The sequence below is a fragment of the Symphalangus syndactylus genome, chromosome 14 (assembly GCF_028878055.3).
Source record: "Symphalangus syndactylus isolate Jambi chromosome 14, NHGRI_mSymSyn1-v2.1_pri, whole genome shotgun sequence".
Lineage (NCBI taxonomy): Eukaryota > Metazoa > Chordata > Mammalia > Primates > Hylobatidae > Symphalangus > Symphalangus syndactylus.
The window spans coordinates 42,909,971-42,932,360 of record NC_072436.2 but is presented as its reverse complement, the minus strand read 5'-3'; the positions used below and the strand labels follow the sequence as shown (position 1 = coordinate 42,932,360).

The 22,390-nt window shown below is 38.3% G+C and overlaps 1 protein-coding gene across 1 annotated transcript in view; it reads left to right on the top strand.

Moving 5' to 3' along the window:
* Positions 1-22,390, top strand: part of CCDC138 (coiled-coil domain containing 138) — a 76,250-nt gene that overhangs the window by 43,408 nt on the left and 10,452 nt on the right. Inside the window, 1 exon segment of the mRNA XM_063617043.1 lies at positions 2,891-3,067. Coding sequence (XP_063473113.1) covers positions 2,891-3,067 — 177 coding nt within the window.

The window sequence follows — 22,390 nt, the reverse complement described above, 5'->3', positions numbered from 1 at the left end:
TGTGAGCTTATACTTTAGGTCTAGAGAAATGTAGGGAATTGTTGCTGTTCTCAGTTAATAGGAAGGTTTGATTTGGTAGGAAGCCAGTATAATGTAGTAGTTACTTCAACTCTATAGTCAGACAACTAAGGTTTGAATCTTAGCTTCACTACTAGCTGTGTGGTATTTGGAAGGTCTTTTTTGTTTGTTTTACTATTTCCACTACAATTATTTTTTAGTAAGAGAATTGATGTAAAGGTTTAGCAAGTCTGGCATAAAGTCTTAAACTAGCTACTATTGTTATCAATAGACATTATTACTTATTATAAAACTTTTAAGAGTTGGTTTTACTTGATATCAGAATTGAGGTCTGTTATACTACATTAGTTGTTTATTCCTGCCTAATAAACTGCCAGACACTTAGTGGCTTAGCTCAACCACCATTTTACTTACTAGCTCACAATTCTTTGGGTTGGTAATTTGGGCTCAGCTCAGCTGGATATTTGGCTGGGCTGGGCTGGGTTTGGTTCTGCTGTTCTTTCTTGGCCTCTCTCCAGGGGCCTGTTTATAGGTGAAGAGTATCTAGCTGAGCCTCAGGCTCCTAATTCACACAGCATCATTTCTGCTACATTTTATTGGTTAAGTTACAAGGTTAGCCCAGATTCAAAGGGTGGGCAGTAGAGTTCACCTTTTGATGGGAGTTTCTGTAAAAGACTTTCTAATCATTTTTAAATTTACCATATAAACAAAATAATGGAAAACCCTATTTCATACTGATTAAGATCAATAGTTTGAAGTTTGACTTTTGTTAGGAAATAAAAAGGTTACATTTGATTGCCAGGACATTGTTAAAAGACTCAATAATATAGCATTTATAAAAAGAAATCAACTTTGATATAATTGATAACTAAAATTTTAAAAATACTCTTTTAGAAGTTAAATTGCTCTTGTTTTTAGAAAGTCTGAAATATTCAATAAATTAAAATGAAGACAAAATTAAAATGAGGACATAATTTTGATTTATCCCTAAAAGATAAGGTCACTTGTGAAAAAGCAACCAAATACAGTTTTTCTAATCCTCAAGGACAATTTTTTAAAGTTTGCAAACTTAAAAGAATACCATATAGTAGTCAGCCTATTTTTAAAAACTGTATTCAACCTGTTTAATCTTGTCAAATTATATACTAAGAATAATGTGTGTCAAATACAGTAGGTGGCACTGTGATAAAACTTTTATTCCTATGAAGAGTTGCGTTTAGGCTTCATCTGTGTATACTCTTCTACCTGTGGTGTTGCTAAAAAAAAAAAGAAGAAAAGGATGTTTCTAAATAAGGCAAGTCTGAACAGAATCTAGCAACTTTGTTTAACTTAATACACGTTTATTTACAATTTTTTTAAACCACAAAATTAAGTACAGTAATGTTGGTGTTCCGTGAACTAAATTCTACCAATGGTAAAAATGGAGTGTACTATAATTGATCCAGAGACACAGATCTTACTTTCTCAAAATAGTTTCATATGTATTTTCACTTCACACAAGTTATTCTAAACTTCTCATTCTTAATAACCAGGGTTTTAAATTATTTATTATGTAAGCTGAAACAGCAAAGAAGAAATGCAACATGAAGCTACAAAAGAGTAAATTTTAATACGGTGATTCTGTTGTACTTTCAGTATTTCATGGTGCTCTTGAGTCTTTTCCTTTAAACAGAAATCTCAGTATAAAAATTATTACTTGGATAGCATGAACGGTTTTTTTTCCTCTGAATAGCATTTTGAAAGGAGAGTTTTAGAAAACTTGATTATTGTACATTAAAAGCACAAGGTAAGACTGTTGTAAGAGTAGGGACTTGGGTTGTGTAGTGTACTGAAGTGTAATGATGCAAGTATCTTACTACTTCATTTGCATTGATTCTCGTTAAATTAGTGCTTCCCAATCCTGGCTTTGCAGGTTTCTCAGTCATCTGTGGGACATCTTTTTTTTTTTTTTTTTGAGACAGAGTCTCGCTCTGTCACCCAGGCTGGAGTGCAGTGGCGCAATCTCGGCTCACTGCAAGCTCCGCCTCCCGGGTTCACACCATTCTCCTGCCTCAGCCTCTCCAAGTAGCTGGTACTACAGGCGCCCGCCACCACGCCCGGCTAATTTATTTTTTGTATTTTTAGTAGAGACGGGGTTTCACCGTGGTCTCCGTCTCCTGACCTCGTGATCCGCCCCCCTCGGCCTCCCAAAGTGCTGGGATTACAAGCGTGAGCCACCGTGCCCGGCCATCTGTGGGACATCTTTAAGAAAGTTTCAGGGATTCTGATTCAGGAGTCGTCACAGCGCTGACCTGGGTAAAATCTTGCTGCCATTCTTAATGGCAGATGTATCATGAAAAGTGACACACCAGAGCATATTCAGTCTTCTGAAATTATCTTTGGTCTTTTGTTTCAGCTTTACTAGGAGACAAATCCTTATTTAAAATCCATTTAGTATGTTTGTATAAATTACATTTTGAAGTAGGTAAACATTTAGGAAACAGCAACAAAAAGACATAATCTTAGAAAGCTATTATAGAGATAGAAATACTAAGTTTTTGGAAGCATGTAGTAGTTATCAAATATGGAAAAATAAACATTTGTGATACATTGTTTTTCTTCCTTAGTATTAAAAAATGCAGCTTATTTGTTATTTTGGTGTTAAAACATGAAAATTCTAAATGAAATTTACCCTGTCATAATGTCTCCTCTCTCCTTCCCCATTTGAGTTCTGACAGATTAGTTAGAATCTAAATTTAGACTGTGATCTCTTATTTAATTTCTGTTTGTCTTTTGAGTTTGTTAAAGTAACGACATTGCTTTTTTACCTTCTGTTTCTGATTGTCACCTAGACTAGCAAAACTACAGTTGATTCTACATAACTATTTTCCAGCTGATTACCTGGCTCAGGCATTTGATTCTCTTTGTTTGGACTTGAAGACAGAAGAAGGAAAAACCTTGTTTTTGGAATATCAAGCTGTTCCAGTAATATTAAGTCATCTAAGAATATCCAGTAAAGGACTCCTGTCTAATATTATTGATAGTTTGCTCCAGATGACGGTGGAATCTAGTAAGTTTTTAAGTTCTATACGTGTAAAGAAAGCAGGATGATTTTTCTTTCTTTATCTTGTCTGCATGTATAACTCCACATATCAGATACTATTGCATTTTGTGTGTGTGTGTGTGTTGGAGTCTCGCTTTGCTGCCAAGCTGGAGTGCAATGGCACGATCTCAGCTCACTGCAACCTCTGACTTCCTGGTTCAAGCAGTTCTCCTGCCTCAGCCTCCCGAGTAGCTGGAATTACAGGCACACGCCACCACGCCCAGCTAATTTTTGTATTTTTAGTAGAGACGGGGTTTCACCATGTTGGCCAGGATGGTCTCTGTCTCCTGACCTCATGATCCACCAGCCTCGGCCTCCCAAAGTGCTGGGATTACAGGCGTGAGCCACCACACCCAGACTATTGCATTTTTAAATGCTTAAAAATATTTTTGATGCTATTTAATTGAGTCATTAATAACATCACTAAAAAATTAGGTAACTTCTCCAGGGATTCCCCAGCTAAACACAGTAGAACTGAGACTTAAAGCCAGATCTCTGACTCTAGACATAAGGCTTATTCTACCAAAGCACTGTAACTAGGTTTTCCAGGTTTATTTTCTTCTCCTGTCCCAAAATGTCCTATATTGTCTGATATATTTTATCAACTTTTTAGCTATTTGTAACTGTTAAAATATTGGACTTATAGTTGATGACTAACTACCTAGATTAGTAATCTTGGAGTTGTGTATTTCAGTTACTAATGTAAGGAGTAGAATGAAAAGTGAAAAGTTAGTGAACTGAGGGATCCAGTATTACTTAAGTGTCTAGATTCCCAACTTGTTTCACAGGGATTTTTCTTTTAATGAGAAAAACAAAAATCATACCAGATGCAAATGTCTATTCATTAGAAAGAAATCTTTCTGAATATGACAGAGATGACATCTTTCTTGTTGTCAAAGGAAAACAAAATACAATTTTATGAAATAGTTGACTTGCTTGGGTGAAATGACATTGTGGTACTGCAAATGCAAATTTGAAAAAAGTCTATTAGATGAGATAGTCAACAGTCATTCACATTTGTTTACCATTGTTCAAGTTACTCTCAAATTCAGCCAGGTGCAGTGGCTCATGCCTGTAATCCCAGCACTTTGGGAGGCCGAGGTGGGCAGGTCACTGGAGATGAGGAGTTCAAGGCCAGCCTGGCCAACACGGTGAAACCCCATCTCTACTAAAAATATAAAAATTAGCCGGGCATGGTGGTGTGCTCCTATAATGCCAGCTACTCAGGACGCTGAGGCAGGAGAATCGCTTGAACCCAGGAGGTGGAGGTTGCAGTGAGCCAAAATCGTGCCACTGTACTCCAGCCTGGGTGACAGAGTAAGTCTCCATCTCAAAAAAAAGAAAAAAAAAAAAACCGCTGTGCCCTTGTTGTTCAAATCAAGTAAATAAGCAGTATCTAATGGTGATCACTACTAAAGCCGTACTGTTTTTAGCAATGTGAAAATTTTGGTTTTTCATTTTAGGTTTGAGATTGGAAACCCATTTTACCATATATTTAATTTTCTCCTGCTATTTTTTCTTTTTTTTAAATTTTAGATTTAGGGGTACATGTGCAGGTGTGTTACATGGATTTATTACGTGATGGCTGAGATTTGGGCTTTAACTGAACTCGTCACTTAGGATAATGGCATCCAGCTGCATCCATGTTGCTGCAAAGAACATTATTTCATTATTTTTTTATGGTTGCATAGTATTCCATGGTGTATATGTACCACATTTTCTTTATCTGATCCACCATTGATGGGCACCTAGGTTGATTCCACATCTTTGCTATTTTGAATACAGCTGCTGCAATAAGCATGTGAGTGCAAGTGTCTTTTTGGTAGAACAATATCATTTCCTTTGGGTATATATCCAGTAATAGGATTGCTGAATGGCAGTTCAATTCGACTTTTTAATAGCCATTCTGACTAGTGTGAGATGGCATCTCATTGTGGTTTTAGTTTGCATTTCTCTGACTATTAGTGATGTGGAGCACTTTTTAATATATTTGTTGGCCACTTGTATGTCTTCTTTTGAGAAGTATCTGTTCATATCCTTTGCCCACTTTTTAACGGGTTTGCTTTTTCTCGTTGATTTGTTTGAGCTCCTTGTAGATTCTGGATATTAGTCCTTTGTTGGCTGCAGAATTTGCAAATATTTTCTCCCATTCTATAGGTTGTCTGTTTACTCTGTTGATAGTTTCTTTTGCTATGCTGAAACTCTTTAGTTTAAGTAGGTCCCAGTTGTCAATTTTTATTTTTATTGCATTTGCTTTTGAGGACTTGTCATAAATTTTTTGCCTAGGCCAATGTCCAGAAGAGTATTTCCTAGATTTTCTCCTAGGATTTTTATAATTTGACATCTTTCATTTAAGTCTTTGTTCCATCTTGAGTTAATTTTTGTATACTGTGATTTTCTTTGTTGAAAATCAGTTGGTTGTAGGTATGTGGCTTTATTTCTGGCTTCTTTATTCTGTTCAATTTGTCTGTGTGTCTCTTTATATACCAGTACTATGGTGTTTGGTTACTATAGCCTTGTAGTATAGTTTGAAGTCAGATAACATGATGCTTCCAGCTTTGTTCTTTTTGCTTAAGTTTGTTTTGGCTGTTTGGGCTTTTTCTTGGTTCCATATGAATCTTCAAATTTTTTTTTCTAATTCTGCGAAGAATAATGTTGGTAATTTGATAGGAATTGTGTTGAATCCGTAGTTTAATTTAGGCAATATAACGATTTAAATGATCTTAATTCTTCCAATCCTTGAGCATGGAATGTTTTTCCATCTGTTTATGTCATCTATGATTTCCTTTAGCAGTGTTTTGTAGTTCTCCTTGTAGAGATATTTCACCTTCCTGGTTAGATGTATTCCTAAGTATCTTGTGTGTGTGTGGCTGTTGTAAATAGGACTGTGCCCTTGATTTGGTTTTCAGCTTGAATGTTATTGGTGTGTAGAAATGCTTCTGATTTTTTTTTTGTTAAATATGTTGTTTTGATGTAAGCTACTGATTTTTATACGTTGAATTTGTATCTTCAAACTTCACTGAAGTCATGTTTCAGGTCTGGGAGTCTTTTGGCAAGATCTTTAGGGTTTTCTAGGTATAGAATCCTATTGTCAGTGAACAGAGATAACTTGTCTTCCTCTTTGGATGCCTTTTATTTCTTTCTCTTGGCCAATTGCTCTTGCTAGGGCTTTAGTACTTTGTTGAAGGAGTTGTGAAAGTGGACATACCTGTTTTGTTCCAGATTTTGGGGGAAACCCTTTCAACTTTTACCCATTAAATATGATATTGACTGTAGTTTTGTCATACATGACTCTTATTATTTCAATGCCTAGTTTGTTGAGGGTTTGTTTTTTTTTTTATCCTGAAGAGATGTTGGATTTTATCTAATGTTTTTTCTGCATCTAGGGGTTTTTGTTTTTAATTCTCTCTTTACATTTACTGATTTGCGTATATTGAATCATCCTTGCATCTGAGGAATAAAGTCCACTTGATCGTGGTGGATTACCTTCTCGATGTGCTACTAGGTTCCGTTTGCCAGTATTTTGTTGAGGATTTTTGCTTCTGTGTTGATCAGGGATATTGGCCTATAGTTTTCTACTTTTGTTGTGTCTTTGCCAGATTTTGGCATCAGGATGATACTGGGTTTTGGAGTGAGTTAGGGAGGAGTCCCTCCTCCTCGATACTTTGGAATAGTTTCAGTAGAATTGGTATCAACTCTTCTTTGTTCATCCGGTAGAATTTGGCTGTGAAACCATCTGGTCCAGGACTTTTTTTTTTTTTTTTTTTTGGTTGGTAAGGTAAGGATTCAATTTTGCCTCAATTTTGGAGCTCAATACTGGTCTGTTCAGGGTTTCAATTTCTTCCTGACTCAATCTTGGGAGATGGTATATTTCTGGGTAATTATCCATTTCCTCTAGATTTTCCAGTTTATGTGCATAGAGATGTTCATAGTAGTCTCTGAGGATTTTTTTTTAAATTTATTTCTGTGGGATTAGTTGTAATGTCACCTTTATCATTTCTGATTGTGTTTATTGGGATCATCTCTCTTTTTTTCTTTGTTGATCTAGCTAGTGGTTATTGATCTTGTTTATCCTTTCAAAAAAACACTTTTTCATTTTGTCAATCCTTATATAGTTCTTTTAGTCTCACCTTCATTTAGTTCTGCTCTGTTTTTGTTATTTCTTCAGCTAGCTTTGGATTTAATTTGTTCTTGTTTTTCTAGTTCCTGTAAGTGTGACATTAGGTTGTTAATTTGAGATTTTTCTTTTCTATGTAGACATTTAGCACTATAAACTTTCTTCCTTTTTTTTTTTTTTTTTGAGATGGAGTCTCGCTCTGTCACCCAGGCTAGAGTGCAGAGGCACGATCTTGGCTCACTGCAACCTCCGCCTCCTGGGTTCAAGCGATTCTTCTGCCTCAGCCTCCTGAGTAGCTGGGACTACAGGTGCACACCGCCATGCCCAGCTAATTTTTGTATTTTTAGTAGAGATGGGGTTTCACCATATTGGCCAGGCTGGTCTCGAACTCCTGACCTCCAGTGATCTGCCCACCTCGGCCTCCCAAAGTGCTGGGATTACAGGCATGAGCCACCGCGCCCAGCTTAAACTTTCATCTTAACACTGTTTTTACTGCATCCTAGAGGTTTTGGTATGTTATATCTTGATTTTCATTGTTTCAAAGAATCTTTTTTATTTCTGCCTTAATGTTTACCCAAAAGTCATTCAGGAGTCAATTCTTTAGTTTTCATGTGTTTGTATGTTTTTCAGAGTTCTTCTTTGTATTGATTTCTATTTTTATTCCACTATAGCCCAAGAGGATTCTTGGTATGATTTCAGTTTTTTTTTTTTTTATTTGTTGAGACTTTCCTGAGCATGTGGTCAGTCATAGAGTATGTTTCACATGCAGATGAGAAGAATATGTATTCTGTGGTTGTGGGAATGACCCATGCCACTTAAAAAAAAAAAAAAAAAAAAACAGGAAAAAGTTGCTGCAAAAGAAATCTCAATGGAATTTATTGCAAATGGGTTATCTTACCTTGCTATATGGGCACTGGTGACCAGCCTTGTGAGGTGCCATGTTTCAAAGCATTGTGTTTACAGTGCTCTAGGGAATGCAGAGCTTCCTCAGGGGTCTTCACAGGCTGGGAGGTGGTGTCAGTGGGCCTAACTCCAAGTGCCTGTGACTGGTTTCCATTGCATATGATGGAGGATTTTGGATTTTCAGATTAGGGATGCTCAACCTGTATAATGTGGTGATTACAGTTAATAACAAGTATATTACATACTTGAAAATTGCTAACAGAGTACATTTTAAATGTTATCACCACAACAAAGCAAATATGTGAGGTAATGGAGATGTTATTTAGCTTGTTTTAGCCATTCCACAATGTTTACATACTACATGATATTGAAATATATTTTACATGGTAAAGATATATAATTTTCATTTAATTAAAAAACCAACAAATATCCCAGAAAAAAATATATCTTTGCTATCAAAAGATACATAACTATTTTGTATCCTTTTTTCTACAAACGGTTTTCTTGATGTTGGCTACCTTTTGTTTTTTTTTACGTGGTTAGATACTAGTGCATATACAGTTGCATATTTGCAAGTAGGCTACATTTATCTGTTTAAAATGCAAGAAAATCCTAGGAAATATTACAAGGACATACTTGACTTGTTCTGTTTAAATCCTGTGTGTCAATTTGGGTAAAAAATAATAAAGATAACAAAGAATCATCAAAAACTTGGGACTATACTCCAGGCATTAAACTTGTTCTGCACATCTAGAACTTACTTCTGAACGTATCCATATTGTTTAGTTGCATTATTAGGTTGTTAATTTGATATCTTTCTATCTGATGCAGGTACTATTTTTCATGGACAAGTTTTTCTTGATTTGAACAACGTAATTTCTTCCCTTTTTGCTGTTTTAAATTTATTCAATCATTCTATTATGTTTTTTATTATTTAGGAAATTAAAGGAAGGATAATTTCAATGAAATTATAGACACAATATTTCTAACAAAGCACCAACCTAATCCTACATACATATAATCTGTTTTCTCAGTTACAAGCTGTCACATGGAAAAATTCCCTTTAGGAAATACAATGGGAAGGTTTATTTTTAATAACTGAAGAATATACAACTATAGCAAAGGCTGTGCTGTACTTTAGATATGTGGTGTTTTCAAAAAACATCAGAGAAGTCAGTGTAGCTGAAGCCGAGTTAGTGAGGGCAGAGATGTAGAAGAATGAGGAAACAAGCTGGGGTGCTCATTGGGAAGAGCTTTGTTGGGCATCATCAAGACTTGGGGATTTTTATGTAGTAAAACTCGTAGATCTTTTTCTTTCTATTCTGGTTTGTTGACTTTAATGTTAGGAGCTTTTAAATATATTTCTACGTAACCTTTGTTTTTAATTATTGCTTAATATTTCATTACGTTTATCGTTATTATTTATTAAGGCAATTGAGTTTTATGAAATTGGATAAGAAAATTGATTCATTGGCATTCTTTCCCAGCACAAAAGAGCTTTGAAGTTGTTCTTGGTCAGCCACTTCAGGGATATGTGGCACAGGGACCTAATGAACTAACAGTTCCTTCTGTAACTTCTGAAGTCTACTTAAGAGTCAATTAATGAGCACTTGTAGCCATATATTTGCTACTGGTCTCTGAATGCTGCCAGATTTACAGCTCTATTAAAAGTTACATAATCACTTTAATGATGGTTTGCATCCCCTTGTTTGACACTGTTAACAGAATCTCTGTTTCTAAGATGAAAGTCTGGTCTTTCTCGTGTGTAACACTAGGCAATAATAGGTGATGCGTTACACTAGTATGTAACACGAGTGAGCCCTGCTTGGTCAACTTGTAAGTTTGTGTTATATAGCGTATTTTGAGGAAACCCATTCTCATATTTTGTGGAAAAAAACAAAACATTGCATATGATGGGGGATAAAATCTAACCCACCAATTAGTGTGGTAGAAAAAGCTAAGAAAACAAATAATTAAATATCCAGATGATGAACATGCTATTTTTATTTATTTATTAAAAAAAGATTAAAGTCCTCTGGCTATTTAACTTAAGGAATTATTTTTAACAAAATTGTATTTATTGTTTAAAAGGTAACACATTCAAGGCCAGGTGTGATGGCCTATGCCTGTAATCCCAGCACTTTGGGAGGCTTAGGAGGGAGGACTGCTTGATCCCAGGAGTTTGAGACCAGCCTGGGCAACATAGTAAGGCCCATCTCTACAAAAAAATTAAAAAATTAGCCAGGCACAGTGGCTCACACCTGTAATCCCAGCACTTTGGGAGGCCAAGGCGGGCAGATCACGAGGTCAGGAGATCAAGACCAGCCTGGCTAACATGGTGAAACCCTATCTCTACTAAAAATACAAAAAGTTAGCCAGGCATGATGGCACACGCCTGTAGTCCCAGCTACTTGGGAGGCTGAGGCAGGAGAATCACTTGCACCCAGGAGGCGAAGGTTGCAGTGAGCTGAGAGCGTGCCTCTGCACTCCAGCCTGGGCGACAGAGCGAGACTCCATCTCAAAAAAAAAAAAAAAAATTAGCTTGGCATAATGGTGTGCACTTGTAGTCCCAGCTACTTGGGAGGCTTTGGTGGGAGAATCGCTTGAGCCCTGGAGTTCAGTGTTGTACTGAGCTATTAACATGCCACTGCACACCAGCCTGGGCAAGAGTGAGGCCCTGTTTTAAGAAAATAAATAAATAGTAACACATTCACATCTCGTAATTTCAAAAGTACAAAAGTGAAAAGTCTGCCTTCAGTTACTGTTTCCCTCCCTGGAGGGAACAACTGCAGACACACACACACACACACACACACACACACACACACACACACACACAAATACACATTTTTACTTTTTCCTTTTTATCACAGGAATGCTACTAAGTTTCATATATATTTTATATAGATAATATATATTATAGTCAGCATTATATCTTGAAGATCTTCTTATATAAATGCATAATTTCTTCAATTAAAATTCATTCATTTAAGCAGACCATGATTGATGGATATTTTGGCTGTTTCTAGTCTTTGGCTAATATAAACAGTGCTTCTGTGAATAACCGTATACAAAACTTAAGTGTGTACATGTGGGAGCTTATTTGGTAGTAGTGATTTCGAATTCTCTGTCAGTTAATTGATATATCTCTATTTCATTAGGATCAGTTTCTAGAGATTCATCTCTTTGTCTTTTGGGGAAAATATTTCCTCGTTTCTTCTTTTTCCTTGACATTCTCTGTTGATGTTTTTGTGCCATAGACAAAATAATTACCTCTCTTAGTCTTCATGGTCTGGACTCATTCTGGAGAAGACCCTCACCAATCAGCCCTGACAGAAATTCTGGGATCTTTCAAACCTTCATGCCAGTCGTATCCACTTTCTTTGTTCTTAATAGTCCCTAGGCATCTAGAATATTTCAGGTCCCTTCAGCTTCTGAGACCATGGAGACTGAAGCCACTTCCTCAGGCAGTCCCCATTTAAGGTGAGTGGTTGGACACACGGTACCCCCCTATCCATTCCCAGGTAGAAGCTAAAGAGCTGGGGTTTTTGCCTGCTTACTCCGTGATGAGCCAGAGGTAGAGGGTGGGGTGGCTATGGTGATCAACACCCCAAATTGCCATGAGTGGCCAGAGTTTGTTGGGTTCTGTCAGTGCTCCAAGACAGGGTAGACATAAACCAGTTTTCTGGGTAGTTCCTAGAAAACTTTGAACATTAGACACATAGGGTACCTCTTTCTCTTCCTGGGGAGAAGCTAGGAGCTGGGGGATTTCATTCCTGTCTTTGGAGCTGTGCCAGAGGATTATGGTAGTAGGGTATCTGAATTGACTTACTGGCTTTGATGTGACTGGTTTCACACTTACTGGGGTGCAGGAGCCTCTTAAAGTTTCTGGATTTCACAGAAAGGGAATTCGGCCATGGGGATTGTTGTGGAATCAGTTTACTTGTTGGAAGAAGGAAGTTCCAGGAGTCCTCTTCTGCCATCTTGATGATGTCATCCCTTCTGCCGCCCTTTTATAAGGATACTTGTGATTGTAGTTAGATCCAGTGAAGTGATCCAGGATCATCACCTCCATCTCAGTATCTCTAATTTAATCACATCTGCAAACCCTTTGTCTTATAAGCTAACATTCACAGGTTCCCATGATGGGGATGTGGACATCTTTTGGGGGAACCATCATTCAGCCTACCACACTAGTCTTTCATTTTTCTCTCCTTATCAATTTGAGAATTCTCTTGGTACCAGTTTGCATGTGTATCTGCTGCATTTAGGGTATTCCATGTACAGGTACAAGCATTTGACCAGTTCATTATGTCTTACAGTGCAGTTATCCTCAAGTATTGACACATTGAAATGATTAAAATAGGCCAGGTGCTGTGGCTCACACCTGTAATCCCAGCACTTTGGGAGGCCGAGGCAGGTGGATCACGAGGTCAGGAGTTTGAGACCAGCCTGGCCAAGATGGTGAAACCCCATCTGTACTAAAAATACAAACATTAGCTGGACGCGGTGACGGGCGCCTATAATCCCAGTTACTCGGGAGACGGAGGCGGGAGAATTGCTTGAACCCGGGAGGCGGAGGTTGCAGTGAGCCAAGATCACACCACTGCACTCTAGCCTGGGTGACAGAATAAGACTGGAAAAAAAAAAAGGAAAGAAATGATTAAAATATTACCTTATTATAAATTCCCTTTTCCTCCCCTGTATTATAAATAGTGCATTATATTGATTAAAAAGATACATGTAAATAGATTATATTGTTATATTGTTTATGGTTATTTTTAGGATAATTAAAGGGGAATTATAAAATATTTATTATGAAAAGATTCTACTGAGTCACTGGGTTGAGAACTGTTCACTAGCTCAGCTATGTTTTTATATATATGTATAATTTATATAAATAGATAGGAAACCTGGGGCTCTGAGAAATTGACTTATTTAATGTCACAGGGGTAGGGCCAGGGCAGTGATGAGAGGAATAACTAAATCTTTTAGAAGAAGAAGAGGTGGACTCAAGAGAGAAGCTCCCCGCTGGAAGCTAGAACTCCAGAACTGAGAGATTCCAGAATAGGAATTACTGGCAGCACTAATGTGTCTTAGGAATTGAAAAAGCGAGCAAGAAAGAAAAAAATAAAAGTCTTGAAATTCTCTCAGGAATGAGAAGAAGGAACAACATGGTTCAAAACTGGGAAAATGGCAGAGTAGGAAGTTTACTTGGGGAGTTGTTAGTTATGAATATGGATTACCCTGCTCCAAGAGCACCTTTGTCCCTGGACTAGCACTCCCCTCCCCAAGCCTTTGGCAAGTTCCTACTCATCTTTCAAGAAATAGCTCATCTTGAGTGCATTTCACACCATTCCTCCTTCCAAAAAGGAATGAGGGTGGACTTGAAAAAAAAAACTGAAGAGGAAAATTCATTTGGGTGTTTTTCAAAGACTACCTAAGTCTATTCATACTATTGCTTTTTTTTTTTTTCTTTTTGAGTATTTCTTTACCCTTATCCAGTTTGAGGGATGGGCAACTGATGGTTTTTGGTTGGTATTGAATGTTGCTGTGTTATGTTCCAGCTTTTGAGTCATCAGAACTGGAATGAAAGCCTTACTAACTAGACATCATACATTTTTGTCCCATGTAATAAATAGCATGTTACTATCTGAGAGCTGAGGTGAGTTTTCTTTATAATATTATTCTGATTACCCTTGCCTTAGAAGATTAAAATAGCTCTTATCTCAGGAACTTGGATTCTGAGCATTTAAACTGGAAAAATGTTCTAGTCAGTTATCGACAGGCTGATGACTAACATATGTGGACATAATCATTACCAAAGAGTGTGCTGACTTGTTGACAGCATGTACTTTTAAAAAATGTATAACTGCTGTAGGAAATGTTGGCAGATAAATAATTCTCTTGAGAGATTTCAGTATTGACTTTTAAATTAATAAAAATTACGTTTATTTTCTGAAGTTACCCACAATAGATTTTTGTCAGATATCATATTAGTATAGTATTGGTGCAGGGAGTCCGTGGTGTCCCTTTTTCCTTATTACTGAAAGTAACTTGTAGCTGAGATTGGTTGTGTCTTCAGGTAATCTTTCTCAAATTGAAGATTTAATTACTTTCCACCAAGCTTATTAACTATAAATTTATGTAAAATACTGTGACTCAGCAAAAGCACTGAAAAATTTGTTTCAAGAAATAACTTAGACCCTTGCAGCAGAGACTGTGGGTTGGCTCCCCCATCATTCTCACCTCTTTCTACCTCACCTGCCTCTCTTCTAGAGACTATAACACCTAAAAACTTTCTCCTCCAGCCTTTCGTTGCTGGCAGGGTAGCTACATGCTTGACACATGTGAGGCCAGTAAGATGGAAACTAGAAGTCTGCTGAGAGTTTCTGGGAAACGTTTTGCTTTTCTTCTGAAGAAGAACAGATATAATTGGCACTCGTTCCCATACTGTCCTCCTCTTTTGCTTTGTTATGTAGAGCCTTTTACCATGACACATAAAAATAAATACTAAGGACATTTTCATGAGAAAACTTGAAGAAAAAAAAAGCCAAGGATTTGGGGGCAGAAACAAAGAATCTGGGTTTCTGATGACGTTGTCTTGCACCTGAATTGGTTCCATGAAGTGCCTACCTTTTGTGAAAGAAAAAAATGAAATTTTTTTCTATTTGATTAAGCTATAAGTTGGATTTTCTCTACATTCCCAGCTGAATTAACACAGATTATACTTCATACTTGGAGTGGGTTTTATTTTACTTTATAAAAATTTTGTTTTGTTTCCTTAAAGAAAAATTGTTTTTCATAATATTGTACATTCTCAAGCAGAGCAAAATTCAAACATTAGCAAAATGGCTGACTAGGATGTTGCAGGTGCTTGTTTCCCCACAGAAACATCAAATAAATAGCTACAGACTGACTAAAATAACTTCGTAGGAACTATGGAAACCAGTCAAAGATCTGTAGCAACCCAGCAAATGCCCAATCAAGAAAAAGCCACATGCAAAATGATAGGACATTCTGTGATAATTTTACTCACCCTTACCCTACTCTATCTCTGGCACAGTGCAGCACAAAGAGAAGTAAATGGCCCATTCTCCATTCCCTTCCTCAGGAGAGAAGGATTCGAGCAGGACTAGTTTGAGGCACTCTTGCCTATCAGTAGGTTGCCCAAGAGACTGGTTTCAGACTCGCCTCGTTCAGAGCACATACAGGGAACACAGCATGGTTTGAATCTCAGGCTGAAGGCCAAGGAAGGCAGTGGTGGGCACCATAGCACATGAAAACTACAGGGAGACTACAGACCTGTGGATGTGTGGGAGGAAGAGGTTATACACAGAGGAATACCATACAACATCTAAGGCCTTCAGAAGAAGCTTGGGTGAGATTCTGGGAAATTAAGACATTTACAGGCAGCCAGAGGAAACAAGAAAAAAAAAAAAAAGGCAGAAAGCACACACAGGCCCAGACAGGATGCATGCCCAGAAAAGACCTGAGTTGACCTTAAGCACACTCCCTACTACACCGTTCCCAAGGCTGAGGTGCTTGATAAGTAGTGAAGGTCTTTCACGTCAGTCTTCAAAGTCTGGGAGGGGTGGTTTTTTCCAATGTCAGACTTTCAGCAAAGAAATCATAGAACACGCAAAGAAGGGATGAAACCTGGCCCATCCAAAGAAACAAATCTTCAGAAACTATCCTGTAAAGACACACAAATTAATTGGATTTGCTCAGAAAAGACTTTAAAACAACTGTCTTAAATATGCTCAATGAGCTAATGAGAAATAATGAAATCAGGGAAATGATACATGAACAAAATTTCTCAGCTATCTTAAATATGCTCAATGAGCTAATGAGAAATAATGAAATCAGGAAAATGATATATGAACAAAATTTGTGTCAACAAAGAAACAAATTATTTAAAAGAATCAAATTCTGGAACTGGAAAATACAGTAGCTGAATTGAAAAATTTACTAGAAGGGTTCAACAGCAGACTTGAACAGGCAAAAGAAAGAATCAGTGAACTTGAAGGCAAGTTATTTGAAATGATCAAGTCCGAGGAGCAAAATCAAAGAAAAAAGAAAAGTGAACAGAGTCTGAAGGACTTATGCAGTACCATCAGGCAGACCAATTGATGCATTACTGGAGTCCAGAAGGAGAAAAAAGAGAAAGGGTGGAGAGATAATTTAGAAAAATAATAGCTGAAAACTTATCAAATTTGAGGAAAGACACGGCTCTACAAATCAAAGAAACTCAAGGAGTCCACGTTTGATAAACCCAGAGTCCGACATCAAGACATATTATCATGAAACTGTCAAAAGTAAAAGACAGAGTATCTGCAAAGCAACAAAAGTAAATGTGATATGTATATACAGTAGAATATTATTCAGTCTAAGAAATGAAATTCTGATACATGCTACAGAATGGATGAACCTGGAAGACATTATGCTAAATGAAATAAGCCAGGCACAAAAGGATATATCTTGTATGATTCCTCTTATATGAGGTGGCTGGAGTAGAGAAATAAGTAGATTGGTGATTGTCAGGTGTTGGGGAAGAGGGAAATGGGAAAAGTAAAGTTATTGTTTAATGTGTGCAGTTTCAGAAGAAGATGGAAAAAGCTCTGGAGATGGATGGTTGCACGGTAATGTGAATTTACTTAATACCACAGAACTGAAAACTTAAAAATGGTTAAAATGATAAGTGTTATGCATATTTAACACCAATTTAAAGAACGAATATAAATAAACTTTCAGAACTCAAAAAATTAAAATGAACCTCATTATTTAGAAATAGCCATCATTAACGTTAGGTGAACATTATTTTAGACACGTTCCTATGGTTGTGTTCACATGAAAAGATGGATGAATGGATAGATAGTAGGAAATACTTTTGCAGAAATGGCATGCATTATACATGTTATTTAATGAAATAGTATTCAACAGGAAAAATAAAATGGATTAGAGTCATAAATTTTTAAAAATATAAGTTCCTGGTCAGGCATGGTGTCTCATGCCTGTAATGCCAGCACTTTGGGAGGCTGACGTGGGCAGATCTCTTGAGGTCAGGAGTTCAAGCCCAGCCTGGCCAACATGATGAAACCCCAACTCTACTAAAAAAAAAAAAAAAAAAAAAAATAGAAAAATTAACTGGGCGTGATGGTATGTGCCTGTAATCCCAGTTACTCAGGAGGCGAGGCAGGAGAATCCCTTGAACCCAGAGGGAGGAGGCTTCAGTGAGCCAAGATCGTGCCACTGCACTCCAGCCTGGGCAACAAAGCAAGACTTCAGCTCCAAAAAAAATGAAAGTTCCTTCTGTTAAAAAAACAAGATAAAAAACATTGTCCCATTTTTTGTACATTGTTTATGTTGGTAAAATATTCATAACAAAATTTACCATTTTAACCATTTTTTAATTGTATACCCTTTTTAAATACTGTGTTCTACACAGAATTGATTGACTTCCAGCCTGAAAGATGAAATACATACTGCTAATGTATTGCACTTTTCATCTTCCCCACCTCCACTTTCTGATTTTTAAAAGTGATATTGCTATTTTTATAGTCATAGTTTATATTTTTACGTTTTGTTTTGTGACTACAATTTCCACATTTGCTACATAACTAGCTTTATTTTCTCTAGTTTTACGGTTAATTATATTCAGTGATCAAGACTAGTCCTTTTACTGTTGCTTCTCTATGTCTGTGTTCTTAATTTTGAATGATCTTTTAATTCCCCTCTCACACATACTTTGCCCTACTTCCCTCCACCAGTTTAAAGAGGTACTTCATGTTTGAGAATGCCTGAGGCTTTTACACTTAACCAGATCATGGCTGAGTGGTTTTTAATCTCTTTTACTTTTGTTCAGAACTTAGTAAATAAACATTGCTCTGTTGTCTTCAGGCATTCATTGTTGCCTCGGAGAATGCAGAGAAGAGTCTGATCATTTCCTCTTCTTCCCCCCTCCTCCTCCTCCCCCACCATAGCATTCTGCCATTGGTGCCCAAAATTTATGTCCTTCTCATACACAGAATACATTCATTCCATCCCAGTACCCCAAAATTCTTAACTCGTTCCACCACCAACTAAGAAGTCTAAAGCCCAGAGTTTAAACTAATATCATTTAAATCAGATGTGGATGAGGCCAGTTTTTCTCAAGCTGTGAGCCTGTGAAATGAAACAGGTTATGTGCATTCAAAACACAGTGGTGAGACAGGCATAGCACGGACATTTCCATTCCAAAAGGGAAAAATAGGAAGAAAGAAATGATAGATAAATCCCAAGCAAGTCTTAAAACCAACAAGGCAAACAGCATTAAATCTTAAGGCTCAAGAATAATCTTTGATTCCATGTCCTGCCTCTGGACACATTGGGGTAGGATTTGCGTTGCTATTAAGGGATACCTGAGACTGGGTAATTTATAAAGAAAAGTGGTTTTATTTTGTCTCATGGTACTGCAGTCTGTACAGGAAGCATGGTGCTGCCATCTGCTTCTGGTGAGGGTCTCAGGAAGCTCACAATCATGGTAGAAGTCAGCAAGGAGCCAGCAAGTTCCATGGAAGAGCAGGAGCAGGAGAGAGGAGGGAGGTGCCACATCCTCTTTAACAAGCAGATTGCATGTGAACTCATTTATCACCAAGGACATGATGCTGAGCTATTCATTGAGGGATCCACCCTAGTGATCCAAACACCTCCCACCAGGCCCCACCTCCAACACTGGGAATTAACATTTCAATGTGAGATTTGGAGGGCACAAATATCCAGACCATATCCAGCCTCAAGGTTCTGGGTGACCCTGCCCCTGTATTTTTGCAGGGCACAGACCATGCTGCAGCTCTCACAGATTGGAGTCTCGTATCTCTCCTAGGCTGGAGTTGCACACTGGTAGGCCCTACCCTTCCAGGGTTTCAGAGACAGCCCCAATCCCATGGCATGTCTGAGCATTGCCCTAGTGGAGGCTCCCTGTGGTGGCTTTGCCCTCACACCTATACTTCATATCACTCTATTGGGGGGTTTCTACAGTGGCCGTGCCTCATGGCAGCTCTCAGCCTGGGCACTCGATGCTTTTCTAGCATCCTTTGAAATACAGGTGGAGGCAGCCACACCATCACAGCTCATGCACTCGCACAGCTGTGGAGATGGCACTGTGCGAACACTATGCCAAGGTTTATCATCTGTGCCTTCTAGAAGGGTGATCTGAGCTGCACCTGAGCCTACTTGAGCAACAGCTGGCATAACCAAGGAGCACTGCACCAGAATTTAGGGAGCAGAGCCTTAAAATATGTTCTGCCACAGGCCCCAGAGTTCAGGGCCTGTGATGGATAGGGCAACTCTGAACATCTCTGAAATACCTTATTGGTCATTCTCCCATTGTCTCGGTAAATAGCATCTGGCTTCCTTCCACCCACACGAATCCCCTTAACAGATGCTTGCACCGCACCTTTGGTTTCTCCTCAACAAGCTGTATCATTCTTTACAACATGGCTAGGCTGAGAATTTTCCAAATCTTTAAATTCTGTGCTTCCCTTGTGATTATAGATTTCATCTTTTATTTGTTTCTATCTTCTCACGTTTTACCATAAGTCAAGAGAAGCCACAAACACCCTCAAGACTTTGCTTGGATATTTTTTCCACTAAATATCCTGTTTCATCTTCCACAGAACACTAGGACACAGGCACAATCCTACCAGGTTCTTTGCCACTTTATTACAAGATTACCTTTTCTTCTGTTTCCAGTAACATGTTTCTCATTTTTTTCTGAGCCCTCGTTAGAATGGCCTTTACCATCCAACATTTTGACTGTGACCACTAAGGTAATCTCGAAGAAGATTGAAGCTTTCTCAACAGTTCTGCTTTTCTTTTGAGCCTTCACCACTCTTAATGCTCCTTCCACAGCAACGTAGGTTTTTTCTAGCATGCACATCCATACTCTTCCAGTCTCTACCCATTACCCAGTTCCAAAATTACTTCCACATTTTTAGGTATTTGTTACGTCTGCCTCCTGCTACTGGTGCCAACTTCTGTCTTAGTATGTTCAGGCTCCTATAACAAAATTCTCGAACTGGATAATTTATAAACAAATTTATTGCTCACATTTCTAGAGGCTGGGAAGTCTAAAACCAAGGCACCAGCAGATTCAAAGTCTGGTAAGGGCCTGTTTCTCATAGATGGTACCTTCTAGCTGTGGCATCACAGAAGGGGCAAACAGCTTCCTCAAACCTCTCTTATAATGATACTAATCATATTCATGAGGGCAGAGCCTTCATGACCTAATTACCCCCCAAAGGCCCCTCCTCCAAAAACCATCACCTTGGGAGTTTTAACATAGGAAGTTTGAGGAGGACATTCAGATTGGAGCGAGCACTAAACTTATTCATGAGGGTTCTACTCTTATGCTGTAATTACCTGCCATAGGTCCCTTCTGCCCATAACTATCACCTTGGGGTTAGGATTTCAACATAGGAATTTACAGGGGGACACAAACGTTCAGTCCGTAACACCAAGTGTATTCAGGTTGAAATTCTAAACTTGAAAGGATGTAATGAATTTGAACAACGTAGTATTGAAAAAATGTTAAAACTACAATGTTTCTATTTTATAGTTAGCCTGTCTCATCTAGAGAATCCCAGAACTTTTTCTTTCCTGTATTTTACATGTGCCTCACAGCTTTAAAAGAGAAATTGGAACTCAAACCAGTGAACCTCTTTTACTTCATTTTTTTTTTTTTTTTGAGATGGAGTCTCACTGTGGCTCCCAGGCTGGAGTGCAGTGGCAAGATCTCAGCTCACTGCAAGCTCTGCCTCCTGGGTTCACACCATTCTCCAGTCTCAGCCTCCCGAGTAGCTGGGACTACAGGCGTCCGCCACCACGCCTGGATAATTTCTTGTGTTTTTTGTAGAGACGGGGTTTTTTCACTGTGTTCGCCAGGATGGTCTTGATCTCCTGCCCTCGTGATCCACCCACCTCGGCCTCCCAAAGTGCTAGGATTACAGGCATGAGCCACCATGCCCAGCTGAACATCTTTTACTTCTAAAAGACCTGTACAGGCTTCACTTTTAAAATATGCTGATACGTTAAAATGTTTGGGGGGTGTTGGCTTTTTTTTTCCATTGCAGAGGTCATATAAGGAAGTTTACTTTTATTTGGCTTGGTATTCTATTTGGGGCTTCATGTAATAACCCTTAAATGTGTACCGAAGACTTGATTTAGATATAACGTATAGTAAAATAAAGTAAGATGTATTCTCTTTCATGCTTTTGCCGTATGCAGAAAAATGATTATAATTTTATTGTGTGCTTTCTGGGCTTTTTGATTGAAAACATTGATACTGTAGATTGTAGGTATGTTAAGAACCCCTCAGTTACCTTTCTGGTAATGATTTACATTGTTATTATTTTTTTGAGATAGAGTTTTGCTCGTGTCATCCAGGCTGGAGTGCAGTGGTGCGATCTCAGCTCACTGCAGCCTCCACCTCGTGGGTTCAAGCAATTCTCCTGCCTCAGCCTCCCGAGTGGCTGGGATTATAGGTGCCCGCCACCATGCCCAGCTGATTTTTTGCATTTTTAGTAGAGATGGGGTTTTGCCATTTTGAGCAGGCTGGTCTCAAACTCCTGACCTCAGGTGATCCGCCTGCCTCAGCCTCCCAGAGTGCTGGAATTACAGGTGTGAGCCACCATGCCCAGCCGATTTAGGTTGTTCTTTACACACTAGTTTGAATTCTGTTAGCTAGACAGCAGTTAACTTCCTTGTTTACAGTTCACAGGAATCATGTCTCAGGACCTGAACTAAAACTGTGTACAGTTGTTTAATGAGGCTGCTTGAAATTTCAGTTGATTTATTTTTAGCTCTACTTGTAGATTATGTGTGCTATATCTGTAACCTAAGTTTTTAGTCTTTAAGAAGATTCTGTGTGACACTCTCACGTGGGCTCGCGCTCTCTCTGTTGTGCTCTCTCTCTCGCGCACACACACACACATACACATACCTCGGTAAACTATGTTTAGACCATGCTTTTGTTGGACTATTACTGTGAAAGTAATGAGTTTGGTTACCCTACTTTTACTACATAGTGATATGCAAAAGGCACATAACTGTTGTCTCCAGTGCTCCATTCCTAGCATATACCACTTAGTCTGTTTTATCCTACTATAGCAGAATACCTGAGACTGGGTAAGTTAAAATGAACAGAAGTTTAATGGCTTATATTCTAGAGGCTGGGAAATCCAGTATCAAGGTGCCGGCATCTTGCGAGGGCTTCTTGTTGCATCATCACC